This window comes from Trichechus manatus, unplaced genomic scaffold (genome assembly GCF_000243295.1).
Source record: "Trichechus manatus latirostris isolate Lorelei unplaced genomic scaffold, TriManLat1.0 scaffold00105, whole genome shotgun sequence".
Classification (NCBI taxonomy): domain Eukaryota; kingdom Metazoa; phylum Chordata; class Mammalia; order Sirenia; family Trichechidae; genus Trichechus; species Trichechus manatus.
This window is the reverse complement of record NW_004444041.1, coordinates 2089856-2101434: the sequence shown is the minus strand read 5'-3', so window position 1 is coordinate 2101434 and position 11579 is coordinate 2089856. Positions and strand designations below refer to the sequence as shown.

The window sequence follows — 11579 nt, the reverse complement described above, 5'->3', positions numbered from 1 at the left end:
CACCGGACTGAGTCCAGTACAGCTAGATGGTGCCCGGCTACCACCACTGACTGCTCTGACCAGGATCACAACAGAGGGTTCCGGACAGAGCTGGATAAGGATGTAGAACAAAATTCTGACTCACAAAAGAAAAGACCAGATTTACTGGCCTAAAGGAGACTGGAGAATCCCCAAGATTATGGCCCCCAGACACCCTTTTAGCTCAGTGTTGAAGTCATTTCCAAGGTTCACCATTCAGGCGGGAAGTGGACAGCCCCATAAAACCAAATGGGACTAATGAGGCACAGCAGTCCAGGGAACAAGGGCCAGAAGGCAGAAGGGGACAGGAAAGCTGGTGATAGGGAACCCAAGGTTGAGTAAGGATAGTGTTGATGTGTTGTGACGTTGTTAACCATTGTCATAGGGCAATATGTGTACTAAGTGTTAAATGAGAATCTATCTTGTTCTGTAAGCCTTCATCTAAAGTGAGAATAGCAGCACAATTGGAAGAGCGTAGTCGATGTCAATGAATTGTGCATATAGAAATTTTTGAAATGGTGTATCTTTGGCTATGTATATTTTCACCAGAAAAAAAAAAAAAGAGTCGAGAACAGAGATGGTTGACATGTTGTGGGGTTGTTAACCAATGTCATAAAACAATATGTGTACTAATGTTTCATGAGAAACTATTTGTTTTGTAAGCCTTCACCTGAAGTACAACTTAAATAAATAAATAAAGGACATTTAGCACAAGGCAGTTACCTTCATGATTCATAGAGATGAGGAAATCAAGGAGTAAGGAATTTAGGGGGCTTGCCAAAGCACACTCAGCTCAACCAGCTGCTAAGTGTGGACTCGTTTCTGAACACTGGACAGAAATCACTGAAGAAAATAATATCTGACTGTGAAACCCGATCTGAACAGGCAGGTAGTATCTCCATTCAACCCCTAGTTTCATCAAGTCCTCAGTTTGACTTGGTTTATATTTTACTTCTTGTTTTCATCCTCAAAACCATTTGAAATTCTCAGTATGTACGGCAGGTGTGTCAAGGATACGTTATTGACACAGGAGTGCTGATTAGGAGACAGGGTGAGAAGGCTGTTTGGCCCTTTGCTCAGTTCCACAACACTGAATGGCTTGATTCTGTAAAAGGAGACCAGATCCTTCTGACCAATACAGATAGAAATTATCTCCTTCTTCTACTCTCATGACAAGAAGGATCTAGAGCTATCCACTTGGCATTTTTAAAACACTTTTTACCTTAAGAAAAAAAAAATTGTAAGGTGTTCCATTTGGAAAGAACCAAGTCGCAATTTCTATCTCTTAAAAGGCAATAGAAAAGGAGGTAAGCTGAGTGACATATGACATACAAAGCACCTAAATACAACTTAACTGAAATGAAGCGCTGCTTGTCTGACTCAAGGTCTCAGCCTTCACACAAGAAAAAGCCCTCAAGATGCCACTAATCTTTTGAGTAGCTTGTCATATACCAAGGCCACTGAGCCAGCACTGACCTAGCCAAGTAACCCAACAGCTAACTCCTCTAATACAAGATTTACTACAAAGATTTACTGCCCTGTGATGCTTAACTTTTGCCTTTGTGAGAAACCTAACCATTTATGCCTGGCTGGAATCTGTAACAGGCAAGCTGATTTTAACAGCCCTAACCTGCCAAATGACTCAAAAACCACTCACTCATCCTTGCAGAAATGATGGCTGTCTTGGGCACCAGGGTTTAATATAACGTCATAAGAGAACAGTAAACGGGTTAATTCTATTTCATGAACTAGAACATAATGCAGGGGAGCCAACTGTAAATTTTTCAAGCACTAACTTTATAGGAAACCCTGGCGGCGCAGTGGTTAAAAGTTCGGCTGCTAACAAAAAGGTCAGCAGTTCGAATTCACCCGGCGCTCCTTGGAAACCCTATGCGGCAGTTCTACTCTGTCCTATAGGGTCGCTATGAGTCAGAATCAACTCGACAGCAATGGGTTTAGGTTTTTTTTTTTGAATTTTATATAATCTAAGTCTGTTTTTTTTTTCTTTTTCTTTTTTTTAAGTCAGAAGAAATAGTATTAAAATGTATTTACAAGCAGTGGACAGGATACATGATTTTGAGAACACACCACTGAAAGAATGATTTCTCAAGAACATTATTCATACTGGGAAAATGCATTTTTAAGACCAAAGAAGCAAGACATCATTGCAACTGCCAAATGCTTCGTCCACTTTTTTCTGTGAAAACGTATCTGTGCGTAAGTAATCTGTTCCTAGGAGCTCAGCAGCAACACGGAAACTACAAAGACATCCTTGCCCAACAAGCCTCAACACAGAACACCAGCCCTCCAGGCCTGCTTCAAAGAGGATAACCTTGAATTTATCACAGCTAGTTAGCTCTTATCAAAAGCTCAGCTGAGGGAAGTGATATTTATGGCAGATTATCTAAGAGCCCTGTTTTCCATCTCCAGGTATTCTAGGTGCTAGCCATGAATCAATTTCTGGGCACCAGAAGGCTTGGATCATTTTCTATCTGTCTTCTACTCCCCAAAAGAATCACCTTTGCTAAACTATATATTTATCTTATGGCCTTGGCTTTTATCAAGGCATGTTTCTTGTAAACACTATAAAGAGCATTTTCCATGATCTTATTCTACGGTCTGTGTGCAATGCCCCTTCTAAGAAAGTTTTTAAAAATTTCATTTAATTCAGTGTCCTGAAGGATGAGTATGCTTTCTCTTTTCTGACAGTGAAACTTAGACAGCCAACTCTAGTCTCCCTTTCATCTAAATTTCAAACTCATGGCACCTCTATTGGCTCTCGAGACTAGTACATTTGTTTTCTCCTTGCCTTGGTCCAGACAATCTATTTCTATTATGATGTATTAATATGTGACTTATTATCTATTAATATATTGTTTATTTTATATCTGTTATCTAATTAATTGTGTCCCAACATTTTTAAGAAAGGTGTAAGTACAATTAAAACACAACTTGTAACATGAACCCTGTGCATGCATTGACACGAACATACCCAAAATAAACCACATATAACTCGAGATCTTAGCCCTGTGAAGTACGATGATATATATAATCGTCCCCATTTGACATACCAAACACATCAATATGTTATGTAGAGGACTTGCCCAAAGGCAAAACAGAAAGTAAGCAAAGGAGATGCTGACACATAATTCAACATCATTCCCCAGCAAGGCTATGCCTGGGAATTCAAGTGCTGTGCTAAATTCTGGTTACCAACCTCCTCGCCACTGGCTATTCGATGAGCCAGATCTTTCAAGTTTCTCATCATTCTTTCATCCCGAAAATCATAAGGAAATGTTTCTGTCCATTCTGTCAGGAGTTGAAGGATTTTCGGTGCAATTTTTCTTATCTGGTTCTAGGGAGAAAAAGCATACAATTCAGTGCTATCTGTCACATGGACTACATCAAGGAAATAATTCCAACAATGTCACTGATTAATTTCTAGTGCAAAGTCTTTGAGGCTGAAGAAGCTTCAGCCTCCTCCTACCTTCGCTAGAAATGCCAAGTGCCACCAACATAAGGTAGGATCAAGGAGTCCTCCATGGCTTTAGATTTATATACCATGTTCTTTGTAACCTTCCCAACTCCCTGTGCAAAGATAGCTGTCATCGAATTGGCCCCAACTCATGACAACCCCATGTGGTACAGAGTAGAACTGCTCCATAAGGTCTTCTTGGCTATAACCTTTCTGGAAGCAGTTTGCCAGGCCTTTCTTTCAAAGAGCCGCTGCGTGGGTTCGAACTACCAACCTTTAGGCTAGCAAACACAAACCACTTGCAATACTCAGGCTGCTGGGGCTGGGGTAGAGATATACTAGGGTTGCTTAAAGGAACCAACTTCACAAAAATTAAGCTATAAAGTAGGAAAAAAAATTGTTATGTTAAAAAGGTATCATTACCTTATCGCTGCTAGGATCACTTAGTCTCTGGTGTTCAACACACAGGTGGCAAACTTTGGCCATTAGCTCATATGGATGCATAAATAACCGAGAACTGAGTAGGAAGGTAAATATGTACGTTCTCTGTGGCAAAAGAAAAAGAGTCATTATGGTCACATTCTCTCTGAAACTAACACCTCTCTCCTATATATTATATTTCTTATTTTAGTACATTGTCTTGATCAAAGTTAATATGCTGCAGTTTCAAAACTGATGCCTACTAGTATTAAGACACAGTGCGAGACGGATTTCTCCTTGACCTTCTGATGTATCTTCTTCCTTAAACCATACTAAAAGTAACAGAAGTAGGATAAGTTTAGCTCCTAATATCATTCAGAACACATTTTCATGACCATTCTCAAGGAGCCAGGATATCGGGACACATAATTCATTCTAGTCAAGCAGAATGGAACTCAACCCAGAGAGAGAAACCTAACTTAAATATATCACCCATACAGAATCTTCGTGCATGTTATAATATTATGGTAACTCAATGGAACCTGTCCTCCAAAAAAAAGAATTCTTCAGTGTGGCCAGTGTGACACACTGCAGTGTTTGTGTTAGGACATTCAAAGGCCGGCTTTTAAGTAATCTATTTGCTTGCTCAGAGGCTCAGCAATTTGATAAAAGCACAATGTAACACTATATACTTTTCTTTAACCACACTGTCTCTCAAGAAGCCAGTAATGAAGTAGTGCTTATTTGTTATAATAGTTTCAGACTCCCAATGAAAAGTGAAATTCCATGGGGTTTTATTATTTATTTTTCCTTAGGCCCCTTGCATAGCTCGTAAACACTTACAGGGCTGAACAAGGGATTCCTTTTACTTTTGATTACAAGTTTGCTCTGTGTGGCAACATATTTGAAAATGCTATGTAACAAATCAGATACAGGGAGAGAACTCAGTCAGAAACATTATGTTGTATTACTGTGGCAAGCACAAACTATCCTTTGCAGACCAAGGTCATTATTATATTTATGAAAACACACAGATGTAGTGTCTGGACATTTTCATGAAATGATTATCAACAACCAGCTGGTTACTAAATCTCATCACACTACTAAGCTCAACTCCAAAAGGCCAGCTGTGGCACAAGGGAGGGAAAAAACAGCCACTTGCCCCAGAGATAAAAACCCATGTCTGAGTGCTGATCCTGGGAGTGAGGCTATGTGCAAATTACTCAACACTTTGAACTTCAGTTTTTTACTCTCTAACCTCTTAGAATTACTGTTAAGTTTGAGAAAATGTATAAAGATGTCCCCAGATGTCCTATCTATTCAAATGTAGGTTATCAAGGTAAGACATGTGAACATATCACCTGATGTTCAATCTACAAAGAACTGCATCCTGAGTATAAGTCTTGTTCTCTCTTCTATGTACTTTCCTTGGCTAACTTCACTATTTTCATCATAATGATGGTCTTGGGGGGTTAAAAAAACAAGTATTCTCAGAACATCCAGTGTTCTCTGGCATTTTTTTTTTTTAAAGGACCAATACAAATGTACAGATACTTCATTTAGGTGCTATCTGACTGCTTTCAATGCAGTACCTGACTTGAAAAGCAACAGATATGCAGACAACACCAAAATCTGATCCATACCCCAACTCGATTTGATCTCAAGGCACTCAATCTAGATATGCAGACAATACCTTCAGCATAATCAATGTGCAATTTATTATTAGAACAACTCTTAGCAACCCAGATATAATTCTGCAGTTATCTATGGTCCCTGCCTACTGTATTGTAACTTCTGCTTAGTACCAAGGATTGTTTTAGAGGAACATGAATACCTACATCTGGATAGTAATCCACGTTCGGTACTAAGTGCTGGATGAGTGCTTCCAGAGATCCAGAAAGGAGGTTGTTGTCATGGTAATACAACCCTCCACAGCTGTCTTCTGTAGACTGATAGAGGTTTCGGTTGTAACCACTGCTGTCAAACATTGCTGAAAAGGGAGGAGTCTGAGGCATGCTTTCCTAAGAGGAATAAAAAAGGAAAAAATGCAGAGTCAGCAATACGTAGTACCAAAAGAAAAATAAGCTTTAATAGGGACTAAATCCTAGTAGTTTGGGAACACTCAATTTAAAAAATAGTTTAGGTTCTGATACAGTATCAGAGCCAAACAAGGACCAAATTGCTCTTTAGGCAACACATGTATGCACACTTTTGAGGGCTAATGTTGTTAAATCAAATACCATAAAATGTGTAGACCAAAGGATGCAATCTGGACTTAAATTCAAGTCTCTGGCTGGCATGTTTAGACATCAATACTTTGCATCTGGTTGGGAAGGGAGGGGGTTGGGACTGAGCTTTGAATTGCTTTATCCCACTGAGTCAAGTATGTTACTAAGGCAGGAAATGTGTTCAGTCTTCATATTTGTTTGGGAAGAAGTATATGATGCTTAAGAAATACCCATAGTTTCTGGGTGGTACAAATGACTAATGCTTTTGACTGCTAACCCAAAGGTTGGCAGTATGAGTCCACCCAGAGGTACTTCAGAAGAACAGCCTGGTGATCTACTTCCAAAAAAATCAGCCACTGAAAAAATTGTGGAGCACAATTCTACTTTGACACACATGCGGTTGTCATGAATTAGAACCTACTCAATGGCAACCAGTTAAGAAATATCCAACTAGCATTGGGCATGCTAAGAAGTAACCAAAGCTGTAGCTGAAAGAACTAAACTGTAAGAGGCCTAGAGTTAAAGTACATAGAACGTGTGTGCGAGAGTTTGCATGTGTGTATTTATTTACATACGTATGTAGGTATCAATAAATTTAATGCATAATCCCGACTCCCCAGCTTTCACTGCAAGATCAGATGCTGTTGATTTCCCCCGTCTGCGCCAAATTTTTTGAGGAGGGGTGGAGTCTCTACGAAGCTTCAGTTCTCAGTAAACATGCTGGCAGAGAAGGGACCTGATTTGAGGAACAAGCAGTGCTGTGACAGTCCTGAGATAAGTTGCCGTTCTCCATCTGTGTGCAGCGCAACTCACAAAGCCCTGTCAGAGTGCTCAGTGGAAGCCAGAGGCTATTAAGTTATTACTTGGATTCCTGGGGACAGAGCACCCGGCCCAGAGAACAGACTCTCGTTTTCTGGCAGCATGTCTGGACAAAGGAAGCATTCAAAAGCTGCTGAGATCTCGGGATTCAGAAGGCCAACAATGCGGTAGGCAAACCCCAGGCCCTGGACTGACAGGGACAGGGCGTGTGGAGGCTGAGGGAGGGCACAACCTGGGCTAATCCTTCTTTTCAAGATGCCAAAGATATTTGCATCATAACGGGGGAGGGGTGTGGAGCCAAGTCTGAGAAGTCACATCCCTCACTCCAGGAGCATCTGTTCCAGCTACAGCAAGTGCAGGGGGACAGAGACCACGGTGTGTGCACGTGTCTTGGTGGAAGGCAACCAGGGGTGGAGTATTGAAAAACACTGATTACAAGGCAGATGTGGCAGGAGATATTGTCATTTAGGCAAAGAAGCAGCAGGAAAATAAACTGAAGAAAAAAAAAAAAGTTTCAGTTCTTTGTACTTTATCCCATCCACATACCAGAGCTGAAGGAGAGTTAAAAGGGTCCATGGAATAACAGCCACAAACGGGAAGAAAGTGATTGTTGAGAATCACTCTATCAGGGAGCCCCGTCGCTGCCAGGGCCATCTTTGCTGTGCCTCTCGCTGAGGTAGGACACAGTTGTTAACAGCCAAGGAATTATGAGCTACGGAATGTAAACATTAATACAAATGTTCGAAACACCCCCCTCGTTGGTAAGACCTCACACATAGGAACCATGGTTAAATAAATAACTTAATGTTAGACGTTTCACAAGAAAAAGGACAAAGTACATTTCTTTCCTCCTCAAACTGCCAGTTTTCTCTGAGTACAATTCATGTGCAATACAACCCTTTGCAAATGGGCTGTCCCTTGTGGGGAGTTAAAAAAGAGTGCTCTTGCCCAGAGAAAATCAAAATGTCCTCAAATTGGGAAGGCAGGACCCGATATGAGAAAAGTCACTTCTGAGATCCTCGAGGGAGCCCCTCCTGTCTGGATGTGGTTGCCACTGTTTTATAGGTCGCTGAGTTTGCACTCAGCTGCTAACCGAAAGGTTGGTGGTTTGAACCCATCCAGTGACACCGTGGAAGAAGGCTTGGTGATCTGCTTCCATAAAGATTACAGCGAAGAAAACTCTACGGAGCTCAGTCCTCTGTAACATGTGGGGTCACCATGAGTCAGAACTGACTTGAAGGAAAGGTTTTTAATTTTTAAAAGATAGTTATAAGCACACAGTGCTCTTCACATACAGGATGAGTAGGACTCACTCCATCATGCTCCCAGAGTTTTTTTTCTCTGCCAGGAACCATATATTTTCTGAATTTCTTCACTCATGGGTTGCTATTGAAACCATCTAAATAAAGTGATTTGGGGAGATGGCTGGCCTAGATTTGGGAATTTCAGAAAATATTAAGAGTGTAAAAGGACCTTAGGAATCATCGGTCCAGGATGGCCAATAGATTTCATTTCACTTTCACATCAATTAGATGTGGTTGCTCAGAGGCCTGAGGATGAATGAGAAGGATTCGGAGGCTGTAGCTCAGTGGGACAATGCGTATTCTACGTGATTAGCAAACACTGCAAGGCAGGCATGGAAGAAGTCATAGACCACGTGACATCCACAGTCTGGTCCAATCTTCTCTTTCCACAAATGTGCAAACTGAGACCCAGGGGGATGAAGTGACCAGGCTAAGGTCACGTAGCCTGTGACTAGAGTGCAAAGTGAGCTGATGGAACTCCCCCGAAACCCTGCACACCTGCTGCCTTAGGCTTAAAACAGTGAGCTGTTGTTAGCTGCCACTGAGTCACACTGCACCCAACTCATGGGGACCCTGTGCACCGGGGAACAAAACGCTGCCAGGTTCTGCGCCATCCTCATGATCAGTCGAAGATTAGACCATTGTGAAACACAGGGTTTTTACTGGTTGTTTTTTGGAAGTAGATCGCCAGGCCTTTCTTCCTGGTCTGTCTTAGTCTAGAAGCTCTGCTGAAATCCGTTTTGTACCACAGCAATACTCAAGCCTCCACTGACAGATAGGTGCTGGCTGCCAGTGCATGAGGTGCACTGGCCAGAAATAGAACCTGGGTCTCCCTCATGTAAGATGAGAATTCTATCACTAAATCACCAACACCCCCCATTAACAGTAAGTACTAACTCTCAAAGTGGACATGGGTAATTCAGAGTTCCCTTTCAAGGTTTCAGCACCAAAAGCGACCAAGTATTTGGCCTTCTTAATTCTTTACTACTGTAAAGGGGACAAGGATTCACATTTAATCAGATTCTAGTACTGGCACCTAATAGCTGTGAAAACATCAGAAAGTCACTTATCTTCCCTGCCCCCTCCAGTAAGTTTTTCATCTAAAAAATTATTTCTAATTTTTCTTACCCCTTCCTAAATTCTAATTATAACAAAGCTACCTGTATCTTTATAGTAAAGTTCTTCTTGAAGCATTATTATTGGGACAACAGCAAAAAGCTTTTGTATTATCCTTCGGGAATGTATCACTCACAGGATTTCTTTGAGGAGGTACAAAACATCAACATTTAGATAAGCCCTCCAACCAGGCACCAGAATAAAATATTAAAAACAGCCTGGAATTCAAACTGAGGTAATTTAATTGGGCAAATCTGCTGCAAAGGACCTCTTGAAGAGAGAAAATATTGAAGCTGTCAAGGATTTCATTTTACTTGGATCCACAATCAACCCCCATGGAAACAACAGTCAAGAAATCAAAAGACACATTGCACTGGGAAAATCTGCTGCAAAAAATCTCTTTACAGTGTTGAAAAACAAAGACATCACTTTGAGGACTGAAGTGCACCTGACCCAAGCCATGGTATTTTTAATAGCTTCATCTGCATGCAAAAGCCGGACAATGAACAAGGAAGACCGAAGAATAAGCAATGCCTTTGAATTATGGTGTTGGCAAAGAATATTGAATATACCATGCACTACCAGAAGAACAAACAGATCTGTCTTGGAAGAAGTACAGCCAGAATGCTCCTTAGAAGTGAAGACGGTAAGACTTTGTCTCACGCACTCTAGACAGGTTCCCAGGAGGGACCAATCCCTGAAGAAGGACATCATGCTCAGTAGAGGGTCAGCAAAAGAGGAAGACCCTCAACGAGATGGGCTGACACAGTGGCTGCAACAATGGGGTCAAGCATAACAATGTGAGAATGGCAGAGGACTGAGCAGTGCTTTGTTCTATTACACGAGTCGGAACTGACTTGACAGCAGCTAACAACAACAGCAATAGCTTATTATATTTAAAAAATCAACTGTAAGAAGAGAGTATGTCACAGACCATTTCCTGCTTTCTAATTAGCCCAAAGGGCTGTTGGCTAATCAGCTGATTTTGTTTTCCTGCGTGCCACCTTGATATCAACTGCTGAACCTGCACACGTAACAATGACCGACTGCTGAGATTCAAATCACTCCAAGTGACTCCACCCCTTGATTTATACACAATAGTCACATTTTTCTACCTTGCCATATACTCAGGACAGCATTTTTTCCAATTCCTTAAGCCCTTCTCCCATCCTTAGTTGCACATTCTGTTTCTATGGGATCACATGTGCTGGAAAAGGTCACCACATTCCACAGTCCTTTACTTCTCTGAATTCCCCCCTCAAGAGAAATCCCTAGATGCAGGGTGTGGAAGGCTCCAAGAAATACAGTGGCTCCCATTTGTGTAATCTTTTACTACACAAAAATGCCTTTTTGTATTCTTCAACCACTCTCTTTGGCAGGCACCCTTGTCCTTTTCAGACTGCATAAAAAACTGAGGTTCAGAAAAACTGTAATAAGTCTCTTGGGGACATCTAGTGAGGGACAGAAAGGGTAGGGTCTCAAACTGAGGTCTACAGATACCAGGTTCAAAACTTATTACAGCACATCATGTTATATTGAGAATGATCTTCTTTGAACTTTGAATGTTTAACAATAAAATGAAAAGCCTGTCAGTCTGTCTCAAATTGTAGGCAAGTAAAATAATTTATATGTTTTACATAAATCCTGGCTTGAAAGACTTACTAACATTATAAATTATTCTTATTAAAAAGTAACACTGTCAACAACAGTATTTAAGCTACTGACCTTTGCAATCAAAGCACAGTCCCATTTAGACAAAGGGATTTCAGAGATTTTAATATTCACTTTTAAAATATTTCAGTATCTTTGAAATTGGGATGCATCTAAACAATCAGTGTGATAATATGTCATTGTTTGACTGACAGCCTAATATGTCACTGTTTAATTGGCAGCCTTTTTTGTGGCTATATATGAAATAAGAGAGCATCTTAAAATTGGCATCTTAGAGTCAATGAAATACAGTAATACTTGTTTATATGTACTTGATAGATTTCCAGTGAAAAATTTTAATGAGATAAATGACCAAAAGAAAGTCATGGGTCATACAATCCATCATCCATTGCTGGACAATCTCTAACAAGTGACTAGTCTAGCTGCTTTCTGGGAGGATCTGTGTAATAGATGTACTTGATAATCAAGGGGAAAGGTCAGCATTGTGAATGATACAGAATGTACTGTTTGTGAAGCACGTTCTTAAAT

General features: G+C 40.7%; 1 protein-coding gene across 3 annotated transcripts in view; it reads right to left on the bottom strand.

Moving 5' to 3' along the window:
• Positions 1–11579, bottom strand: part of RASGEF1B (RasGEF domain family member 1B) — a 50488-nt gene that overhangs the window by 32170 nt on the left and 6739 nt on the right. For 2 of the 3 annotated variants that reach the window (XM_004383104.3, XM_023737598.1), the window contains exons 2-4: positions 5752–5934; positions 3917–4039; positions 3236–3373 (exon numbers count right to left, since the gene is read on the bottom strand). In XM_004383104.3, coding sequence (XP_004383161.1) covers positions 3236–3373; positions 3917–4039; positions 5752–5928 — 438 coding nt within the window. In that variant the 5' untranslated portion in view covers positions 5929–5934. Of the gene's footprint in view, positions 1–3235; positions 3374–3916; positions 4040–5751; positions 5935–7506; positions 8888–11579 lie in introns of those variants that run through there. The other variant, XM_023737597.1, reaches the window with a different exon arrangement.